Genomic DNA, 24,342 nt, shown 5'->3' with positions numbered 1-24,342 from the left:
GTCCTTTTCTTCTTTAAGCACCCATTAATTCAAACTCAATTCATTTCTGAATTTCTGGAGTCCTCAGCTTTAGGACAATTGTCTGTATCCTTAGGGTGTTTGCAGATTCCCTCCACAAATTATTAGCACAAAAAGTCAGTGGACTGTAAGATTCCAGCCTTTCCTTAATATTACATTTTTAAAAAAAACAATGAAATAAGGATCTTTGAAACCTAGCCAGTTACATAATTAAATTTTTCCAGTGGTTTTACTAAAGTCAACTCCTTTCAATACCCATCACATTTTACAAATGTAGATATAAAGAATTCCTCCAGATGATTTTTGTTTGTAACTCCAAGAATTTAAAAAAAAAGAAATCCACAAAACTTGGTAATAATGCCTATTTGCATCTTTTAGGCATTTTACCACCACCCTACAAAGATTTTCAAATTTTTATGAGCATGTACTCTAGTTTTAATATGAGCTTTTAAATGTCAGCACTTTTTTTTTTTTTTAAATTACAATTACTCTGCATTATAATTAATTCTTTACTGTAGACTACTTCTTTTGAGTGAAAAAAAGTGCTAGACAGAGTGAGTGTATTACTGCTTTACCTCAACTGAATCATCTGTCTCGGGAGTGTCTGGGCTGTCATAGCTATTCAACTGGGCCATTTCTGAAAAGAAAGAGGAAAGATTATTCCTAATGATCTCAATCAAACACTATTCTCTTTGTTTATACAGGAAAAACAGGATTTTAAGAGGTGCTTGCAGATGATGAAGGCCATTTTCTCCCTCTGTAAAAAGTCATCCCAATTACACAGTGATAACCTTTAACATCTTGTACACTGCAGGCAGCATTTTATATAAAGATGAATATAATTAATTATTCTAACTTCAGCCTGACTTACTCTAGATAGTTTCTATAATAAGTATAATAAATAAATGCACGTTTGGGGAAAGTGCTGTCTAGTTAACATTAAAACTTATTCCACACCTATGTGTCTGCATGTAGCCTGGTGGCACCTCTGTGCTCCAAGAAGAAAAAGCACCACATTTCAAACAGCTGCCCTCCACGTGGCTGATTCTGCAAAACGCTGAGCAGCAGCAAAGTGGGGGAAAGTCACTTAGTTTGGGCTCCTCAGCTGTCGCAGGAGGTGATGTAAACTTTGCAAGCCCAAATCCTACTTTAGCTACGAGTCTCTGAACAGACATCACTGACATTTCTGGGTGCTCTCCTCACAGAAAGGAAATAAGGCACCTTGACATCTCCCCAGATTTCTAAAGAAAATTTGACTTTAGTAAGGGGAATTAGCGATGGAAAGGTTCTCTCCCATGACAGGGATCAAAGGAAATTTCCCTTTAATGTCAGATTTCAACAAATGCTATTAAATTGCATTTAGCAATCTTTGGTAGAAATTTTCCTGAAGAGCTCTTCACTTGAAGTCAACCTGTCATTGTCATTCCAGTAAACACCAGAGAAGTTAAACTAGTCCTAGCCAGACTACTAATTTATGTTAAAATTATGCTCTCCTGAGATAACAAGTACAGTTCAATCACTAAAATATTCCACAGTAACTTCCAGTCTCTGTCACACTTCCTATTGTTGCTGAACAAGCTGTGCATGCTCAGAAAACTTGTCATTTCAGCCAGCAAAGTGCCAGGCAGAAATATTAACTCACTAATTCTAAAGTTACAATCTTCTGGGCCAATATATGCCTATGTTAAGTTTACCATATGCAATTCTGGCACCTTGCAGAAAAGCTGCTTCTGTCCTTACATTGCTCTCTTTGGTTTGGCTGCTACACAAGATATAAAACTTCAATATCACCTCCAGCTAAAAATTCATATTCATCTTGGTAACCTCAAGGAAAACCACAAAAGGCACACTTTTCCCAGAGAGGACAATCAAGTGGGATGACAGGATACTTTCCAACCAGGCCACTAGCAGGCCAGGCAGATCAGAAAAATAACAGGTAAATTTACTTTTACTGTCCAACAGCACAGAGAAAACAGTTAAATCCTAAAGCTATTCTCTAACATTGTTTCAGCTATAATACAGGGAGACATTATTAACATCATAAGTAAAGAACTGTCACTATTGATGTGCCATCCTTACCCCAGCAACATTCCTTTGAGACATGGGGCTGGAAAGGAGAATCTAGAATTTGACAGCAAACAGGAAAATAAGGAAAAATGGCCTAGAAATTCAATCAATAAGCTAAAAGCATCCTTCAGCTATGTAGTGACCAGATCCTTTCAACAGTTTGGAAAGAATATAACAAGAATTCTCACCCTCCAGGGGATCCCTGGTGAGTCCCAGCTGGCTGATAATGTAACGAGGAATGTCACATTTAATTCCTTGCCCTTCCTTGGCATGGCCTTCTGCAGCTTCCAACAAATGGTAGAACTCTTCAGGATCAAACTCCTACAGCAAAGCAGTGAGAGACACAGAGAGCGGTAAATGATGCAGCTTTACAATTATGAAAGGTTTCTCCTCCACAGAGGGGAATCCTCAGAAACATCCAAAGGCAATTCTGGGCTCAGCAGTGATGCAGAACATTTCCAGTTACAACAAGCAAGGCAATGCTTCCCACTCTGCTCTGCAAAACCAACAGACAGGTACATCCCATGGGGTGTCCATGGGTTCAGATTTGAAAATCCAAACAGAACAAGGACTGTAGGGACTTTCTACAAACCAAACCAAAACTTTCAAAAGCTCTTGTTAACACAAGTGACAAGTGTGGACACAATTCCCAGTTTTGTCCCACTGAGACGTGCCAGGGAAAGGTCTGGGATGAGAACTGCGGCACCACCTTCTGCCACCTCCATCTGACCAGTGAGTTAACCCAAGATGAGCCTTTCCTGCTGTCAGATGTCACTCCTGATCAAGCCATACACCCACCCAATCCTGTCACTGTCCTAACCTCAGCAATTGCTAATAAAATTATAAATCAAACAGCTTTCTTCATAAGAAGTACTGCTGCCCTATTTGTTGTACTCTACAGTACAGGATCACTTCAGCAACTCAGTCTTGGTGCATGTGATCTCTGAGGCCAGAAAAGGTTATACAAGGTGTGATCTCTTGCACTGGACTAAGAGATATAGTAGGAGACAAAAGACAAGCTTAGGGCAGCAGCAGCACTCTGCTTAGAAACAAGTTCACCAGTTGACTTTAGCTCTCCCCCCTACAAACTTCATCATTCACCAGCAATGAGCAGCTTCACCAACATTCTTCAAAAATTGTCCAGTGAAATAGGAGAGTGAAAGGGGAAGAGTTTCAGCAAACAGCTGAGCATGCACAGATAACAGTGAGGGCATCAGTAAAGAACTGGTGTGTGGTCAGCAACGTAAGAGAAAAAGAGCAGAGAACTGCAAACAAGAAAAGGAAATTAGAGCTTAACAAGAAAAGGAAATTAGAGCTTGTAATGATGTGAAGAGACCTGAACAGAGAACAGATGCACTTTTCCATGACTGCTCCAAGCAATGCTCCTTGGATAGATGCTGTCACCAAAGACAGCAACAATGTGAGAAACAAAGTTCCTTCCCAACTCCTCTGGAAAAGGATTAATCAACAGTCTCAGAAGTGGCAGAGGGCAGGAGCCAGACCAGAGAAGACCAGAGAGAGATGGTCACCAGAATGCAGAGAAAGGGATGCTGGAGCCAAGGAAAGACTTCTTGAGGTACAACTGCAGGTCATTAATTGATGAGTAAAATTAAGAGGAAAAAAAACAACTTGGTGACAAAACAACCCAAACATACAAAACATTAAGGAACTATATAAATCCCAGTTCTGACTTCTTTATGGTAGGTTTAATCATTTGAATACAGAAGAATGAACCCTACTAAAGGGGTAGAAATGGAAAAATAAACTGAAAAAAAATTAAATACTTTTTCCCAAAGATGGTTTCAGAGATGCACAAACCACATTATTACTTTCTTGAAGACCCAGAGATTGTCTCTGCCGATAAACATTTCATAGTCCAACAGGTAATGCAAAGACAGAAGCCAAATGGCTGAACTTTAGAATACCTAAATGCTTTTGACTGCATTAGAACAATCACAACCATCACAAGCACTGTCTATATGGACATTTACTTCATTTACGAGGAAGAAAGAAGAATGAGGTGTGTTACTAAAGTTAACCTTAATACTAAATAGTAGAAAAACTTTTTCTAAATTCACACATAATTGAAGCCAAAGGTTGAATTACAAAAAAATATGTTAAAAATAATAATGAGTATTAGTTCTCAAAAGCTACTTAAACAGCTGACTATCCATTATTGTATGTCTTGTTTTATGGTACAAAAGGGACATTAAGTATTTAATTCTTCACATCACCAGATTAAAATATGTATTCGGGAAAAAAATTGCTAGAAAGATGATGCAGTTTGAAAAAAACAGGTAAGACCAACCCACAGATCCAGATATTATTTCTATACTTTGGAGAGTGGCCACCTCATTGTCAAGGCTGTCACTACAAACTTCGGAATTCATTACTCAAATTTCAATGACTTTGCTGCTTCCACCTGCTCCCACTCTCACTTTGCAAGGCATCAGGTGGAGAAGACACAGAAGAACCTGGAGACTTGTTGATTTGCAGCTAAGAGCTGCCTTGAGTTTGGAACTCTTTGCAGGTACAGACATGGGTTCACAAGGCTTTCTGAGGTTCCAATTTTTCCTAGATGATGAGTGTACACAAGCAAAAATGACAATGGTGAATGCAGCAAATACAAACACAGTGAGTTTAAATTTATCTCCTTTCTCCACTGTCTTCACTTCTAAAATAATTTTGAAGAAGTGGTGGAAGGTAAGTGGGAGTCACAAAAACTCATCTAAATCACATGGTTTGAAAACCAAGGAATTGCCAGTTTGAATGGAGCTGTGCCCAGGATTTTCAGTGCAGTCTGGTGAAGATTTCTTGAATCAGTAAGTGAAGGTATCTGTCCTGCTGGCTGTGCAAGCCAGCTTCTTCACTGACAGTGGCCTTCCTTGCACTGCAGGATTCCCAGCAAAGTGATCCATCTGACAGCTGTGGAGGAGGAATAAGGAACCCTCCAAAGTCTACTGGGCCTCAGAACTTCTGCAGATGTTTACAAAAACTGGTATCATTGATAAGACTGGACCACTCTTGTCTGCTTTGTCAAAGAAAGCTCCACAAAACTCATTCATCTCCCAGTGACTCCAGGGCTAAAAGTTATCCATGGACACACTGGCCACAACATAACCCACCACATGTTAAAGTGTGCTTTTATAGCCAGCCACAGATTCTTAAACCAGCCAACTTCTCTGATGTCTCAAACACCTGTAGCATCTCTCTCACTTTTATGTCCAGAAAGAACCACCACGATTGTGCTCCAACACACCAAGGAATTTCATCCTGCCATTGCCTGTTTCCACTGTAGGTTTGTGACACCTCCCAATTTTTGGTAACTTCCCTACATTCTCACTAATTTTTCAACATCCTTTTGAAATACGGTCACTGAACTGAACCCTTTCAATTATGTACACCTCTTTCTATATATATTGAAGGTTTAAATTAACCCTTTTGCTATGGCATGGCAGTGAGAATACAGGTGTTCAAGCTGCTTCTCCACCACAGCAAGAAAATACCTTTGTAGTTGCAGAACTTCGGGACACAGTGACCTATTTCATTGGAATTATCTAAACAATTTTCACAATTTTCTAGCATTAAGTTAAAAAGAAATGATGATGATGATGATGATGATGATGATGATGATGATGATGATGATGATTATTATTATTATTATTATTATTATTATTATCCAAATTAAGTTGTTAAGAAAGGAGTAAGACTTGGTTTTGCTTGTAATCCAATAGCACCAAATAGGATTTCAAACCCAGGCTCCCAAATCTCCTTGGATCTCACATGGGCGCATCCCACTCTGTGCCCACAGCTGGAAAACCTGACACCAGGTTTCACCAATTGCTGGGGCTACAGGAAGAGTTTGAGTCCCAGAGCCCCAGCACCATTTCTGTCATGGTAGTGAACATCTTCCTTAGTGACAGCTCTTCCTTAGCACAGCGTTCTGGACACTGGGCACACCCCAAACAGACATTTACAGGCTCTTTGCAGTATCTGTAACAACGTGAAGAACATCCAGTGGCATCAAGTAACATGAAATCATGTTGATAGTTACATCTGGCCCCTCAGCCATAAACTTCATACTAAAATATAATTTAGCTGCTGATGCAGCTGACAATCCATTGGAGAACTACTCCTATATTAATGGAGAAGCCACTTAGTAGTTTGGATTTTTTTGAAATATCAATTTATTTTTCATCAATGTTTTAATGAGCATTTAAAGGTTTCTTTTGAAGGCTTTGTGTCCCTTATCTCCTCAAGTGCACAGCACTCTTTAGATCCTGCACAGCCCCTCCCAGGCCTGCACTCACCAGGCACTCGAGCAGCCGAGCTGGCCGGGCGATGATAATCATCAGCTTCTTCACAAGCTGGGTAACGAAGGCAACCTCCGAGCTCTCGGATCTCTCGTGGGCCTGTGGAGAGCAGAACAGCACATCATGGTCCCAGCACTGAACTCTCAATTTCTGCATGTCAGATGCTGAATGCTGTCACCAGCTCAGGAATCAATTCAGCAGCAAAAGCACGGCTGAGTCAGGGCAGGCTGAGCTCAGCTCGCTCAGGGATGCCAACGTACACAAGGCTTTTCCATCACAACTGACTCCCATTAGCATGCCAGAGATATTTCAAAGGCTCTATGTGGATTATGTCACCTATGAATTATAATAGAAACAATGTGGGCTTAGTTTATTTTTTAAAATGCAAAGAGAAATACTGATTTTTTTTCACTCTTACCTTCTACACAACACTGACATCTAGGTAATCACTAACAGACACATTTCTGAGCTTCACTTTCAGCTAGAATTTGAATTAGAATTTCTAGTCATCACCAAGAAAAACTCAATCTCAGTTTCTCTTTTTTCAGTTTCATCAGTCCTGTTGAATAACTCCAGCATTGCATTGCATGTTATGTAGGACCAAGCAGATAAGCAAAGAAAAGACCATATAAAAACTTAATTCAGAGCATTAAGTCCTGTCTGTTACTTCACCAGATTTCAGTAGAAATTCAAGTCTTAGTTTCAAGATTTATGTGTGTATTTGTGTGATGGGATGTCTTTTTACAACAGCAAACATACCAAAACAATAATAATTTTTAAAAAAAGAGCAACACAAAAAACCCCTCAGAAATTACCCTTCTTTTGATGAAGCACACAATGGCTACATGATGAGTCCTGGAGCAGAAATATAATAGTATTTCATTGCAGACTGATAAGAAAAAGGTTCCAAATGCATGTAGAACTCTGAAACAAAGCACAGCTATTTTTTCCCAAGGTCTAAAATTTGTGCTTTAACACAGACACCAATATAGAGTCCAGAACCTAATAAATGAGCTTTTGCTGGCAATGAGCCAGCTACTTATAAGAGTGATACTTTATCAACAACAGTGCAAGCAGCAATAAACTAAAAGGTTCATTTAGCATTGTCCATTAGAATCACCTAAGAAAAAGACAAATTTGTATGTCTTTATATGTCTGAGAAGTCAAGTCACCCTGGTGACCACCTAAAAAGAGCAATACAAACACAGGGAGCAGAAATTCAGAACTAGAAATATACAAGCAGCATTTTAAGTAACATGTCTCTGATACTTTGCTGCCTAGCAAAAAATATTAAAAGGTTCATTATTTCTCATTTTGACACCAGTGAGAATAGAAATGTTGACTGTCTCCTTCTGCACTGATTAGCATAGGCTAGAATTTTAACCTTGAAGAGGATGATGTACCTGCTAGTTCATTATCTAAAAACAACATCAGAGGTCCCTCCTGGCTATAGAGTCTTAAAAATAAGATTATTTTGGAAATATTGAAATAAGTTGAAATTTCTTTTCCTTATTAAAAGATTTTTTAAATTATAAAACAGAAAATAATCACAATGAAAATGATACTCACTTTGTATCCTCTAATGCATTATGCAAACTTATAAGTTACAATATGAATTTTACAAAGAAATAAATGCTTTCATATTTTAAAAGCCATTCCAGATCACCAAGGGTTAGCTGCACTGAAATGAATAGATAAAGCATCAACAACTTTGTATTATTTTTAATTTGAGCCATGCAATTGGAAAGTCCTTTTCTCCCCCCTACACAGGTTATATTATGCAAAAAATGTAATATATTCATCATTTTGCATCCATTTATACTGTTAAAGAGAACTAAGTCTTTTAAATCAAGTCCTTTTGTTTTCTCCTTTTCTCATTTATGACAATTCAGGCAAATTAATTTAAAAATGCAGCTAGTTTAATCAGGTGTCTGTTTTGAAAATGAAAAGCTAGACCATGACTGCCAAATGATAGAGAAAAGCAAAAGAAAAAAGAAAAAAGAGCGTTTACAAAAACCAAACACAACTTGTAACAGCCACTCAGCCATCATCTCTGCACAGCGCTGCTCTTCCAAGATCCTCAGTGAAACTGCTTCCTCTTCTTCCCTCCTCACACAGGACAGCCTGGACATCCCTACAGACTTCTTGCTTCCAGAGTGTCCCAGGGACAGAAGCTGGGAGCAGGAGGTTTGTGCAGCCAGGCACTGCCTGAGCCAGGTGCCAGCCGTGCCAGCTCAGCAGCGCGTCCCCAGGACCCCGCGCTGGCCCCGGGGCTGCTGGTGCCATCCCAGGGCTCCCCTCCCTCCCTCCCTCCCTCCCTCCCAAGGAGGGGTTTGGGCAGAGGCTGATGCCATTCCTGCACACGCTGCCGGTGACACGTGTACAGGAGGTAATTTACAAACCGATTCCCTCATCTGAAAGACCCATCCGTCACTAACTGTGGCTGCTGGGGCATGAAATTAAAATCACTGTCCTCCCCTGGGGTTCAGCAGGACCAATAACTGGGATATGCAAGTCACAACGCTGTAATTGAGCTAACAGACTGATGGAAACCAAAACAATAGAAAAGCCAAGGACTGATAAATTTACACTCAGGCTCTTACTAAGAAAGCAACCCCAATCAGAACATCAATTTGCCAATATGCAGCATCAGTCACTGCTGGAGAATACTCACAGCCTCCCCTGCTCCTTTTGTTCCACACACAGAAACACCTGTAATCCTTCACCTTCCTGCCCAACTGGCTACACCTAGGCAACAGTCATCAGAGTTCTGCTGGCTACTTCTGCCTTATTGATTCAGCCAAGTAATAACTGACTATAACCTTTTTTCATCAGTAACCTGAGATTCTAACCCATGGTAACAGGTAAAGAACTGAATGTCACACGTTCTTTTTTATATCAGTGCTTTATCTTATTTTTTTGTATTTCTACTTTCATGTGAAGTGTAGCATTCAAGTTCATGTTTTCCAAGATGAAGAAAATCTCTTAAATTCATTTTTCCTTCATGATTATTTCAACGATGCGATAAGTTCTCCTGGCTAAAAAACAGTATTTCATGCTCCAAACAAGGGAAAATATCTCATTTGCCATAGCTAATGAGATTTGTTGGCATGTTATTACAAAAGCTGGGATCTAAAAATCTTCCAAAAGCTTTCTGGTTTGGTGCATTTAAACAGCTCATTATTTGCATACCCAAACAGTCTGCTTTACATTTTTACTCAAACTACAATATATTAAATCAAGTTTCCTTTTTATGGTTTGAAATGCTGTGCAAGTTTAGTTTGTTACCAGGTATCAGAATCGACACTTTAAAAAGAATTTTAAAGAGAGAGAATCCATTCTTTCACAGTAAAATTGTAAGAAAATCTGTGAATATTTCTGCCACTTACTGGCCTCATTATTCACTCAGAAAGCATCTTTGCAATCTTTCAGTATGTTATAAAAATATGCCATAAAACTCCATAGCCTACTACACAGACCATACAACTCCCAAGTTGAACAGCTTTTTGAATTACCTTCTAATTGGTATTATTTATGTATCTATTATTTTGATACTTTGCAACCTAAGCAAAGGTTAAGATCCTGCCATCAAATTTGGAATAGCTTAAACCTGACTCCAAAATGTCCTGTGTTTCAGGTGAGGCCTCCAAAAGAAATAGTTTCCCAATTTCTATATATTTTGACGAAAATGTCCCAATTATTTCCTTGCAGAATGCAGTCTGAAGGGCAAAGCAGAGATTAGGCAAGCAGAGGAAACAAATAGCTTTTAAATATTAAAATTTAAAAGACAAGCTAGGGAAAAGAAAAAGCAATAGGAAAAAAAAAAAAAACAAATGAGAAAGATGTGGAATGAAGCCTTTGGCTTTCCTCCGATATCTTTAATGTCTTTGTTCTCTTCCTTCCCAGCCTGTTTTGCCTCCCTTGCCTCTCTAAACTTTCCTTTTAATCACCTCTAGCCCACCTTACTTCCCAGAGTAAATCAATCAAACTGAAGAGCTGACCCTTCTCTCCCCACCTCTCTGCAGAAGATGCTACGGAGGGAGAGGGCAAAGAAAGCCCCAAATGTCAATTCCTGAACATGCTCAGAGATAACGACCAGTGTATCTCCTCTAACCACAGCTCAATGATACCTTTCCCAGTATTTAAGAGCAGCAGGATAATGCCTGCAGGATCAAGGGGGAAGGGACATTTAAGAAGTCTATTTTGAGGATTTGTTCTGAGGGAAAGGGGAGAAAAGGAAAAAGCTGATTTATCTGGCCCACACCTCTTCCAAGACCCTGATTAACCTCTTCAGGCCAGAAGACAGGGCTGAAAATGCAGACTGGAAGCAGCCAGCCCTAATTTATGGCTCTTTCAGCTCCTTATGGTGTAAGAAATCACTGTCCACACACAGAAGAGGAAAGTCAGGGAGAGGGAGAAGTTCAGGCTCCAAGGATCTGCTACCAGAAGCAGTAAAACACAGTGTAGTCCCCCTGTGCCCCTGAAACGTAAGGGATTTTGCTGTGCATACAAAGTCACTTTTAATGAAACCTTTCCAACCTCCAAACCACCACCCAGAGAAGCCTGATCCCTTATTTCACAGCTGACATGTGCAAACACTCTGCTTCCAGACTCTGGAGATACAGGGGGGATCCACAAGTGGTTACTGATATCCTATAGGCAGACAATCATATAGTCCCCTCCAAAGATATTCCCTACCTCTCTTGGTGTGTCAAAATTATATTCCCCATCCAAGCAGAACACCACAGATCCAAACATGACTCATTTTTCTCTCAAATATAACAAATACCAGAAAAATTACGCCTACACTTATATAAATAGGGTAGCCAAGAAATTTAGCTGATACAAGAGAAGTTCTTGCAGCTTTCACAAAACTTTTTAACACAACAATTGTATATTAATATAGTATTTCTACTCATCTGCCTTTTTCTAATATCTGAAAAGAGTGGCAGAGGGACACAAGTTACTGCAATTCATGCCAGTGGGTTGGCAAACTGATCAATAAAGATAAAATAAAATTAAAATCATAACAGAAAACAAAGTATTTCAGACGTTCTGTTCCCAGGTGTCTCTGTAATATTTGCTATCTGAGAATGCAATCTTTATAAAACCTGTTTTTTCAGCTTGCTGTATCATTAAAGCAGAGGATTAGGAAGATATTCCTAAACCGAGGTCTGGACCCAGCAACTGGCAATAGTACCGACTCTTCACAACAGTTATAGCACAAATTCTAAGAGATGTTTGAAATTTAATGTTGTATTCATTTTAAAGGGAAAGAACAATTTTTAATGAGTAGCTGAAGCATACTGGGAATGCATTAAAATAACGCCCCCTTGTGTATTTTCATATGCTTTGAATGCCATAAAACACATCCAAGTATTAAAAACCCACAACTGGATTAAGTTCAGCTCAAGAAAATCTTCTGTGAAAAATTTACAGCAGCACTAATAACTATGGTGTTTTCACTTCTTGAAGGCACTCTTTTAATTAATAAATCTTTCAGAGTCCTGAAGTTCATGAGAAAAGATTTCAGTAATTTTGTTCATCTGAATAAACCAAATTTTCATAAATGGTAAAGACTGCCTTTGACTTACTCATATTTACATTTAATTTCTATATAAACGAAGTTCACAGGTCAAATGATTTACTCAAATCCACCCACAGTAGATCAAGAGGAGACTGGAACATCTCAGATCTCCTGACACCCCCCACCTGCTGCCCCTCCCCTGGAATCCACAATGTCTCTCCTAAAATCAAAGCTCTGGCTTATTGGTTAAAGTTTCAATCAACATAATATATTCTATTTTCCAGAGGGCACTTACATCCTGGAGAAGTTTCTCTAAGTTTTCCTGCAGCTCATAAAAGTACCGAGAAGTAATAAGACCTTCACGTGATTTATCTAGGCAATCTCTGGCCAGTTCAATAACTTGATGATGAATGAAACTCAGGACCCCATCTGCTAATTGCAGCACGTTCTCTGGAGCATTCGAGGCAATAAACTCAGCCAGCCGCTCTTCCATCTGTGCCGTGGCCTAAAAGTGCAGAATAAAGAGAAATTACTCTTGAATTTTACTAACACAGACCTTAAAGCATAAACAAGTAGGGTGCTAAAGTAATATCTGCAATATCAAACTGTACGAGGCTTAAAAAATATTCCAGAATACAGTAGTGTTTTCTGAGAATAAGGACAGGACATCAGAGGCAAAAGTTACGTTCACATGAGCAAACAACAAAAATTAATCAAAATACGCTTTCTGAAAATGTAAATGACCATAAAAATATCTTGGTCCTGAGGCTGTATTCCTTTCTGGGTCCCCAAAGTAAGGATGTAAGTTGTGAGGAAGTTTTCAGAACTTTTAGACAAGACTGTGGAAGCTGAAAATAATTGCCCCAGGCAATAAACACACGGCATTTCTATCACTATAAGCCCTGATATCCTGTCTCCAGAGAAACATCTATTTCTGCTGGTGCTGGAACAGGAAGGAATGGCCATATCGACAGCTGTGGGATACAGAATCTTCTACACTCATTTCAACCAGATTTTAACTTTTAACTTGCTTCAACAGGTTTCAATATTCAGCTGTTTGAAAAGCCAAGGCACGACTCTTTTTTTCACTCTCGTGAGAATTTCTCATGCCAATAGAAGACATCAGAAATTTAGCAAATATTAAATACATATAAAAAAATCAGCCTTTTCCATCCTAATCTCTATGTATACTAAATCTATTTCTTCTACTGCAGAATTAACATATGAAGATGAAGAGGCAGCTTCAAACTCTCAGCAAACTGCACTGCTTGGAAATGGGATGTAAGAGCTGGGCTCCTTCTCCAACCAGTACTACAAACTAATTCTGAGCTTGGACACAAGTTCATTGAATGCATTATTCAAAAAGTGATTCTTTACCTTTGGAAACCTTTCTTTGTACACATGATTCATCATGATTATTTCACTGTCAAAGGAAACTGGAGAGCGACCAGGGCTAGAGGAGAAAAGAAACCATGTTATCATTTACAGATATCACACCAAAACTCTTCAAAACCAGTGCTGACCATTATGCTGTCACAATGACTGTAGCCCTTCCAAAGCTTTGAGTTCACTTCAGTAATGTGCAGATGCTGAACTTCAGAGAAGATCCTGGCAAGCAACGACTGCTGATGTCCCTGTCCCCACACGGGCTCTGGCAGAAACCCCCCTATTTCATTTCCAGTGAATGCAAACCCTAACACAAAAGTTTGTAAAAGCCCAGTGCATTTATTGCAGATACATTTGCTATTCCCCTCAATCTGTGACTGCCCTCCATGGCAGCTGGAGCAGCCCTGCTCCAAAAGAAATCCCAGTGAGCTCTGGAGTCTCCAGCACCAGAAGGGAGCAGAGCAATAGGAAGTAAGAAAGTTGAGATGATTTGTTTTCCTTTGTCTGAAGGATACTGCATGAGCACTGTTATTCAGCTAAATCTTACATATAAAATAAATCCCACAGGCAACAGAGTACTTTTATGAAAGCTGCACTCCCTTGATGCACATTACACCATGGATCCGTATGCATCTATGCATAGGTTAGCAAGAAACTTCAAGGCACTCCAAAAAACCAGGACACTAAATCTTGACAAGCTGCATTTATATTACTGTTTGGGTGGGTTTTTTTTTAAAGAAGGGTTGCATCTCGTTTCATCACATCTGATGGTATGCAGGGCTCTGACTCACTCTGCCACCGAGGACGGCCGGATGAGGTAATGCAGATAATCCCCAGCTACAGATCGCCTGCAGCAGCTCCAGCTGCTTCTCCAGCTACCTTGTTTCAACGTTCAAGACAAGCAAGGGCTTCAATTATTTGGCATCTTACGTGATCATTGTCGTTATGTTTTTAAAAGTACTAAATACTGCTAAAAATACTCTATGTCACAAGATAACAGTTTTATCTTGAATGCGTTCAAACATTTCAAACGTTCTAGTGAAGGATGAAATGGATCTCTCTAAATGGAATAAATGCATTTTAAACTTGGAATGCATTACAGTTACTACCTTGCTGCTAACCCATTTAGAGCAAAAACATTCTTTTGGCAACATATATTAACAATTCAAAGAAAATTTAACTCATTGGCTCACAGACTGTAGCTGTACCAAACTCTTTTCATGCCTTGTACAGAAATTCCATGAATTACATCATATCTTGTTTTTATTACTGTTTATCCTTTAGCTTGAGAAAATGCACTTCAGATTAAATCTGTCACTGAACCCTTATGCTGAAGAAGAAGAAAACTGATTTGGATGTTATGAATAGCAACTAAAAAGACATTTTCATCAACTTCCCTTAGCCTGGTAGATAGCTATTTTTAATCAAGGAAAATTTCCTTTAAAAAGAAACTTACATTTATATTCATATGTAATGTATGACATAATTAAGCATACGGGTAAAAACATTTAAATTGCAGAGTTATAAGCAAACTCCTCTGCACATTCATCCTGCTATCCTTATCCTTTTTTCTCTAAGACCAGCTGACACAAACACAACACTTGTTTACTGGTACTTCATAAGAAGCTGAGGGACTTGGTAAACACAGTTACTGAAGAATTTATTTTTCTCTGATGTAATTTTTCTCTGTGTGATCTAAGTGAGGTATAAATTACAAGTATATATTAGCCCTTTGATACTTACACAGAAATACTGAGGCACTGGCACACACACACTTCATTTTAACACTAAAATTTGCACATGCTTAAGTATTTGCTGTCTTAGGGCTACAATAAAACATGAGGGATTTTGCCTTTTGCTTTCAAGACACTTTATTCATATGGATACAGGAAATTAAGAGCTATGCAGAAATCAGGCTACTTGAGCTGTCCTGCCAGCAGATGTAGCATTTCCTCAGGGAGAACCACAATAGGAGAATTTACTGTTTGCTTTTATTTTTCACAAAACAGTTTCTGTGCACACCAATTGGCAAGAAAATGAACATATAAAATCCCTCAGCTTCCCTGGGCATTTGCAGGTTTGCCTCTCACCTTTGGCAGCTCATCAATGCCAATTTTTGCCAACTAAAACAACAGAGTACCCAACCTGGTAAAAACCTCAGATCTCTGGATAAAACCTCAGATCAAGGGGCACACTGTCATCCAAAAATAAATTTTCTCAATATACCAGGTCAAATTAAATATCTACCTGACTATAGCAAGACTACAACACAGTATACTGCACCATAATTTTTAATGTTGATCCTCAGCTTGGGAAACTAAGGAACTAATTAGCTGGATATCTGATTAACTAGCCAAAGGCTGCCTGCCAAGCACTGCTGGGTACTTTACAGCACCTCTGGGACAGAACCAGGTGAAAAAGGAACAAGGACTGGGCAGATAACTGAATGCCACCAAGGGAGAACATAAGGAAATTTAGAAAAAAGATAAAAGGAGTTTAATACATTTTACTGGCATGACATCTTTTCAAATGCAAAAGCTTCACACATCTATCCAGCACTAAAAATTTCACAGACTGAACTAAACTGGTCTAACATTTCAAGCCTCACAAAGGAACAGATTATTTTCTGCAAAACAGAGGACGCATGCTGTGCACGTGCATAACATTTTAAGAGAAAAGGCAGGCTCCTTCCCTTTTCTTGGTGCAGATAGGTAGGTCAAAGAAATTGTTATTGTCAGTGAGTTTTTCATTTCAGCAGAGCAGACATTAGAAGAATAATATTTGTCCCCTTAAGCTTAACAGCAAAATTAAGAACTATTCTCTCTTTTCCCCCTTCTTCACACTCCCTCCACTTTACAAGACGATGTGGTGGTGAATTTCCAGGGATATCTATCTCCCACAAAGATTTCTGTTGTCTTCAATCTGTCAAAACTCATATGTTCTTATCTGATGCTTCAAAGTGAAAATAGTTTATAGACAGCTATTTCGAGGAGCAACATTTACGCAGGAACTTAAATCTTACAAAATCTAGTTTAAGTGTGACTAAATAAAACCGAGATGTTTATGAATACGTAATATTTCCTTCACTGTGATAGCTGTGTTTATTAGGAAAAATCAAAAAAAAGCTAAAAGCACTGTGCTTCCTTCTGCTTTCACCTTGTATATAAAGGTTTAATTAAGTTGTATTTACAGGACAAGCCCAAAATCAGTACTCATAGGAAACTTAAAACTATAGGGTTTCATTTTCTGTCATTTCCAGACACACAAAATAAGGAATTTGAAAACTAGAGAGCTGAAGTTGGATAAAGTGGGCACTAAGATAAGCCTTCTGCTGAAGGTGAGCCTTCCTCTTCTCCAAAGAAATAAATATTTAAATCTTTGAGGCAATGAAAATGATGTAATGGGGTATTGAAATTACAATAATACTAGAAGTAAGAAAACTCCCCCAGCAGCAGGGGCTGCAACTTCTTCTTTCCAGTATTTGAGGGGTTTTATGCATGCCAGCACAGACTGAGACTGTTTAGAATGAAAGCAGAAAGTTGGAGTAATGAGCAGTGCCAAGGACAAACAAGACCCAGTTTTCTTTGTAAAAGAAAACCATGAAAATGGTGAGTGAACCCAAAAGTTAATAAATTTAAAACAAATCACTTTGAAGAACCTTTTCAAGTCAAGTTCACATGACACACTTTCTTGAGAGAGGAAAGAAAGAGACCAACATTATCTGTAATGCAGTTAGAATGTGCTTTCTTGAAGGAACAGTTACCTTGTGCTGTAGAATATAAAACTATTATCCTTCCCCAAATCCATGGGGATGTGAATCCCCACTCCACAGCCTGGGGTGGATGGCACTGTCTGAGAGCAGCATGAAGGGATGAACCCACCACGATTACTCAAGTGGTTAAAGCTGCCAATGAAGTGCACTGAGATGAGAGAGCCCCACAACCTGAAGGATGAAAGATAAAAATGGACAATGCAAGCCACTCGTTTTCACAACACCTATTCCTTCTTGGGCAATTTGTCATCAGGAGTCTTTTTTGGTATTTTCCAGGAGCTTTGTCTGTATATTCTTAGTGACCAGATCCAGTGTGCTAGAAGTCAGGTTGGGGGATTGCATTTAAAATGCACTATCCAGCTAAGAGATGAAGAAGGATGAGCTCATCTGCTTCAACTATATAAAAATTCACTGCAACAATCTTCATCCCTTTTTACCTAGACAACATTATCCTGAAATACAAAAAGAGATCAAGAGAAATGAGCAGATTGGTGGGCTGAGTGACTGCACAAAGGTAGCTCCTGAAAAAGTCATTATTAGTTAACTCTGCTTTTATCTCTGACATTCTCCACACATTCCCACATGTGAGCAACTGCTAAAGATGACAAGTAAAGAGGACTGGGAAAAGATGGAAGGCAGCATCTCTGTAACTTAAAAAGAGTAATGATGCCAAGTTTAGTGCAAGTATTCACAACTTTTCATGCATTTTACTCCGGAGAGAAGAGATCTTGTTCAGGTAAAGCCCAGAATTGATCTAAACAAAACAAATGTAACCTGTGGATTGCTGTGTTGGTCAATAACTTGAAGGATTTGAAGGATTTGAAATAACTGCATTATTTAAAAATAAAAATAAAAAAAATAAAAAAAAGAGATAGAGAACAGTTGAGAGATGATATTTAGGAACTACTTCTGCAGGTAATAAAGAAATATCTTCTTCTGCTGAAGACACACTAAAAGCACCAAAACAGGTGGATCACATGGAAATAAGTTCTTTGACTGAGCACATGAGTACTGGATCTTTTTGAGACAGATGAGAGAACAGGCTCCTGGATTTTGCAAGCAGCTTTACAAAGCTTCACACCTTTGCATTCCAGTGCTGGCCTTGTGTTCCCTCCTTCTCCCTGCACAGGAAAGCAGCTGGGAAAGAACCAGTGCCATTTCTTCAGGGCAGAAATTCCAGGCATTTCAAATAAGGCATGATGAAATAAAAGATGAGAATCTTCAAGGCACACTGGCAGAACACCTCAAGCAAAGCAGAGGTGCTACCAACCTGGCAGCGCACCCTCCCTGACTGCACACTTTGTTAGTTTTATCATCCAGTTTGATATTAAGAGTGCTCTGCAGGAATAGAACATTTGCAGCTAGGTACAAGAAAATGGTACAATTCTAGCCAAAGAAGTAAGTATACTTTTCTAAAAGTTACATCTAGGCAATATTCATTACCTAGGAGCATAAAAGGATCATCTGCCGCTTCTAAAAAAAAAAGTTTTGGGTTACAGAGACAAAGAACAGTCCCAGCACTTGACAGTGACATCTCAAAATTCCAGTTCCTCTCTCAAAAAGAAATGTAAGGCTGCAGTCATATAGGATGAAAAATGAATATACATTAACAATGATACAATCTTTTAAATTACAAAACCATGTCTGCCCATTAAGGGAAATGTCTGATGTGGTTTTTTCATTTGCTTTTCATTAAAGCTGATCAAACAGTTCCAATGAATGAAAAAATATATTTTTAGGAAATTACCGCTTAATTTCATTTAATGTTGAAAAACAAAAGCTGTTCTCAGCTTTCATTTTTAAGTAAGTAAAAATTTCTTCTCACCAAGTGAGGTAACTCTAAAGTGTGGGCAAATAAATAAGCAAGCTTTGTCAATGAAGACAATGTCTGGTCTTCATGTATTTCAATACTTGTTTGTTTACAAGTACAGGCTGCCCTCTGTCAAAGAGGGTTTCTGCTCCTGCAAATATTGCTCCAGTTGGTTGGATTGACCTATCAATTTTCCTTGGAGGTGCAAGGGCCAGCACAAATGCCTGGTAGTGGCAAGGGTGCTTTAGAGTCACGCAGCACCACAGTACTGGCAATAAGCAAAATGAAAAACAAATGAGGCACAGTGAGTTGAAAAAATTAAATTACTTCATTCTAAGCTTTGGAATACCAATAAGGCTGGACATTACCACACTAAAATCCAGTGAGAGAGCCAGGAAAGGTACTCAAGAGAGGAAGAGGATTAATCAGTTATACGACACACAGAATTAATCTCATCTCACCACGAATTATAAACCTACTCCATGATCAGTCTGCTTCAAATTGGCTCACAGAGGCAAAATTCTCTGCAACCTGATAACCCACATTAACAAGGAAGAAAATAAAATTGGGCTCTTCCTGTGGTCATGTATATCATTCTCACATTAGCAAAAGTGTCTTCTATGACAGGATTACACCTGTGTTAAAGGACAATCATTACTTTAGCATGTGCTGTCTACAGGAGCTGCCTCACCTCTAGAGAATTAGTACCACTGCAGTTACTCTACTCAGCAGGGGTCAGTGTTAAGAGGGGCAGCACAAGGACTCAAGTAGGACTATTGTTCAAAGGCACTTAGTACAAGATTTATAATTAGTCTTTCACTACTTGGCACTGAGGAGGTGCCTGGCTAAGGGTGCCACTACCCACAGCACTCACCTGCTCCTGTAGATTACTGTGTAACTACACTTAGCAGGTCCATATGCAATTACCATGCAGCCTGCACTGAAGTTCAGAACATAAAAATAATTACAAATAATTGTGAAAGGTCAGCTCTGCCGTGACATGATATTCACTGTGGGTTTTGTTATTGTCCTGGCCTGTTCCACTTCCTCCTTTTACAAATTCCCATCCAAGTCCTGAGCTGGGTACACTGATTCAACAGTTCCAGCTGGCAAAGTTTTTGAATATTGTCCATTAATTTAAAGGTGATATCCACCTCTGACATCCTCAGATGAATGAAGACTTCACCTCCTTCAACCCTGCTTGTAAAAACCCTTTTCTACTACAAGGTGTGTCCAGACTTTCCCTAAACTTTCATTCACTTGGTCCAGCACTAAAAGCATAGCAAAACTTGAAGCTTTTGCCATGATACAAAATGTTTGTGGATTTATTCCATATAACTCTTAGAGATCTGCAAGAAAGACTTCCCAGAGAGTTTGTGGAATCTCTGTCCTTGGAGATATTCAAAAGCCATTTGGACATGATCCTGGGCAGCCTGCTTGAGTAGGGCTTTGCACAGGATGACCTACAGAGATTCCTTCCAACCCCAGCCATTCTGTAATTCTGTGAAAGATGAAATTCTAGTTGTTTCTGGTTTTATGTATGGAAGGATCAACTACACAAGGAAATAATCCTGGATAGTTATCTTTGAACAACCAGTTCTCTGAAGCAACAGTAAAATTATTAAACTATTAATGCAGCAGAAACGTTTTCAGCACTATGACAAAATTGTGCTGGGTTGCAATTCCATTTAAGGTTTTGACTTTATCTACTCTGGTTTTCACAACCCTTCAGAAACACTGCCAGAAAAGTTATTAAAAGTGGTTATAACCACATCCTTATGATACTGTAGCAAAATTCTGAGAAGAAACTTCACTAAAGGAAATCTACATCCTATGCATTTAGTTTGAGACCTGTGGATCATGTTTTCATAGCGTTATTATGAAAATACAAAAGCAGAGTATACCAACCACTTTGCAATCCAAAAGCTCAGCATCAAATGTGCAAAAAAAAACCCCTCTGTGATCAGATGAGGTGACCTCAATGTTGATTAAAATAATTTCAAAAACATATAACAAAGCAACTACAAGTGACTATTCTTAGATCTGAAAGCACATATAGAAACGTGTCCAACATCTTAAAAATTCAGGAAGTGATCCAAAGCTCACCTGAGACTGCGAGATCGAGGCCTCAAGGCTGGAGAATGACGCCCTTCCTCATCAGTGATGCTCTCGGTACTGAAATGCTTTGTCAGGAAATGAAGTTCATCTGCCGTGGGCTGAAAGGGCAGCTGGTGCAGCTTCTCCTGAGATGAGCATGATGACTGAGTACAGAAAAAAATACAGAAAAGAAATGCACTAAACGCATGCATAGGGGTCAGCTAATGAATGGAAGAGGAACGAATTCTGCCAGACACTGTGCACTCCAGCGGAAAAGAAAGCTATTTATCAGACCAGGTGCCTCTTTTTTTTTGTTCTCATTAGGCTACGCCAACCCTTACATTCAATGACAGAGCTGGTGAGATCAGGAAAACTTTGGGAGAGGGCTAGGGAACCACTGCAACTGACTGTGGAACCACTGCATCTGATCACACAGAGAATTTACTATCAGGAGACAGAAAAGAAGGCACATGAGTACCAGCATTACTCAGGAAAGGACAAGGAGGTTCCTGGAGTGGTGAGCAACTTTCTTTCCTTTTCCCTCATGTTCTCTTAGCTCAGGAGCTTCACTGGCATGCAGAGTGCTATGGAGCTGTGTAGACGTAAGAGTTTTCTGCTGGTTATTTGCTCTCACTGGAAATTGCTATTGTAAGTGGTCAGGATTTTATTTCTCCTTTTCATTACCCATCAGGCTTCTTCTCTAACCAGGGAAGCAATAATAAAGTATCTTTGTTTTAAGATTAATAAAGTTTTTTGTTAGAGAGTTAAACACCTTATTATTCTGTAAGTTGATGCATTTATGTGACACATGTCCTATGATAATAACAGACATGAAACTGTTTTAATTTGTGAACTTCATAAAACCTGAGATTAAAAGAAATATTTGTGGGAAATGCTAATAACATCAAAGTACGACATTCCAGAGGAAAAAGCTGAAGGTCAACTAAAAATGTATTTTTTTGTGTGTGATTCTTCAATGCCCCTTTCCATTTTAGAGAAGTAAGGAAATAAATTATGTAAGGACAAATTAAAAATTCACTTTAAAAACAAAAGGGAAAATGAAAAAACAAAAGTGCTGAATAATCAGAGTAGCACCGAACAACACCAGTGGGCCTTATTAAAAACATCACCCTGACCTAAGTTCCACAGCTCCTTATTATCTGATGAAATTAATTATGTACACTGTTCCAGCAGAAAAACTTTTCTTTTTGCTACAACAACCCTCACTTAGACTGGAAGCACCACATCTTAGTACCAGAAGTATTGGGAGGATGGAGTTACACATGATATAACACATGTGACCAAAGTTTTAACTCACCTAGCATAGGAAAGAAAGTATATCAGTCTCTTGCCATACAGCTACATCATTTGGATTGGCATTTTCTGAGGGAAAAAATCCAATCAACCAACAAACCTGAGATAAACAAGTCACATAGAATGCATCTGTTCAAATGATGTAGTTATTCCAAGTATTGTAAGCAACAGAAAATCAGGTGATAGAAGAACCTATAAACCTAAAGATCCTATTTTAGATAAAAAATTAATTGGCACCAGATCCACTCCCACTGCACTGCACAGAGGCATTTACAGGAAAGAACCCCCTTGAAAGCCTTGGGATGTGCATGAACTTCCCAAGTGTGCCTGGAACTGGAAGCCACCACTTCCAACATTTTCTTTCAGGCGGGTCTGTGTGGAGGGACCATGCTGGGAAGTCACTTCCAGCCCAGTGAGCACACACTGATGTTTACCCAGGTGGTGTATAAGTTTACACTGATCAGTTTACACTGGTCTGTTCCACACTGAAGCCATGACAGAGGGAGGGCATTTGCCCCTTTGCCCACAACTGTTCTGCTGCTCAAACTGTTTATGCCAAATACAGTGACCATTGTCTCCCTTAAGTACAGATTTATGCAAGTCCTGTTTTGATTTGCAGAGATTTTGTTGATGTCTTTGTTTATGTCTCAAATGATACAAGGAGCAGGAAGAAGAACCTGCCTATGAAAAAAAACCTCAACAAAAAGTTAGGTGGCAGCTGAAATCCCATTCATGGTGGATAACACAGATCCTGCAGCAGAGCAGGAAGTGCTAAAGACACTTAACAGATACCTAAGTTCTGGCATTGCAAATACATGTCTGATTCAAAACAAATTAAGGAAGGTTAGCACATAGCTACTTGAATTAGAAACAAAAAATCAAAACTTATAATATTGAAAAATCATTAAAAATTTTATGTTTCCCAGCAAAATCACTGGGGAAGCAGTGCTTGTCAACCCATGGACAGCCCAGCAAAATCCTCCCTCCACTTTCTCTCCATAAAAGCAATCAGATCACAAAGTTTAGAATTCCAGAGAATAATTCATGAAGGCCCTGAAGATAAAAACCATGGACTTTTCTCTGCCATGGGTTTCTTTAGAAGTATTAAGGTGTACAACCTTTCAATGAAAAAGCATGAAAGCAAAGTGAAACACTTCTGAAGTATTGATTTTCAGGTAATCACATCACAGTACTCAATATTTGCAGCAGACTAATACAAATATCCCCCTGGTGTCTTAATTACAGATGCAGAATTAGCCAACTCTTCTCCAGTAAAAAAAAAAAATCAATCTATATTACAGCTGCTTATAAACTAACTCTGCATCTAGAAAATGAATAGCAGGTTAATTGTTTAAAAATAATTGTATACTGGCCCATCTAACTGATTATTTTATGTCAACCTGTCTTGAAAGGTCTTCTCCAGCTTTTCCAGTGCTGGTTTCACAATACATCTGGTCTTCATGATTTGTATGGAAAGGGTAAATGTGGTTTGGTTTTGATTGAAGTGTCATCCCTCATTTGGAAGCAAAAAAAAATAAAGCATAATCTACTGATTATGGCTCTCACTGACCTTAGACTAGGTAAACACCTTGGATTGTTCAGTAGATTGGTACAGCAGGTGATCTATGATCACAGAGACGAGGGTGAGCTCTTGCTCTCATACAAAAACTCAACCAGCAGGACACAGAAAGGACTGTGCCCTTCTTGATATTTCATTTCCCACTGGCACATACACCAGAGCAAAGGTCTACTGGCTTCCTTTATCTTTCTTGAGAAAGAAACATAATCTTGAGATTGATCATATGAAATGGAAGCCCAAACTTCTGTTAAAGTCGTATCTGCAGCCCTAATTCATTGTGTCCTTTTGACAAGCCCCTTCACTACCTCTTACTTCAAAGTCTAAGCAGGAATAACACTGCTTATCAACTTTAGAGGTGTTATTCAGATCAATTCAAATTAATTCTAATCTGTGAAATACTGAGATAATAGGATTGGCTTAGAAGTGTAATACCAGGTTTAATAGCTCCAACAATTGCAT

General features: G+C 38.9%; 1 protein-coding gene across 8 annotated transcripts in view; it reads right to left on the bottom strand.

Moving 5' to 3' along the window:
• The window catches only part of MAST2 (microtubule associated serine/threonine kinase 2), a 188,364-nt gene that overhangs the window by 28,292 nt on the left and 135,730 nt on the right, over positions 1–24,342 (bottom strand). For all 8 annotated transcript variants that reach the window (XM_058842382.1, XM_058842383.1, XM_058842384.1 and 5 more), the window contains 6 exons: positions 21,000–21,154; positions 13,303–13,378; positions 12,221–12,430; positions 6,396–6,497; positions 2,274–2,406; positions 594–655 (listed from right to left, as the gene is read on the bottom strand). In XM_058842382.1, the coding sequence (XP_058698365.1) occupies positions 594–655; positions 2,274–2,406; positions 6,396–6,497; positions 12,221–12,430; positions 13,303–13,378; positions 21,000–21,154 (738 nt within the window). The remainder of the gene's footprint in view (positions 1–593; positions 656–2,273; positions 2,407–6,395; positions 6,498–12,220; positions 12,431–13,302; positions 13,379–20,999; positions 21,155–24,342) is intronic.

Source organism: Poecile atricapillus, chromosome 7 (genome assembly GCF_030490865.1).
Source record: "Poecile atricapillus isolate bPoeAtr1 chromosome 7, bPoeAtr1.hap1, whole genome shotgun sequence".
Classification (NCBI taxonomy): Eukaryota; Metazoa; Chordata; class Aves; order Passeriformes; family Paridae; genus Poecile; species Poecile atricapillus.
Note: the sequence above shows the minus strand (reverse complement) of the source record. Positions and strands in the feature narration are given on the sequence as shown.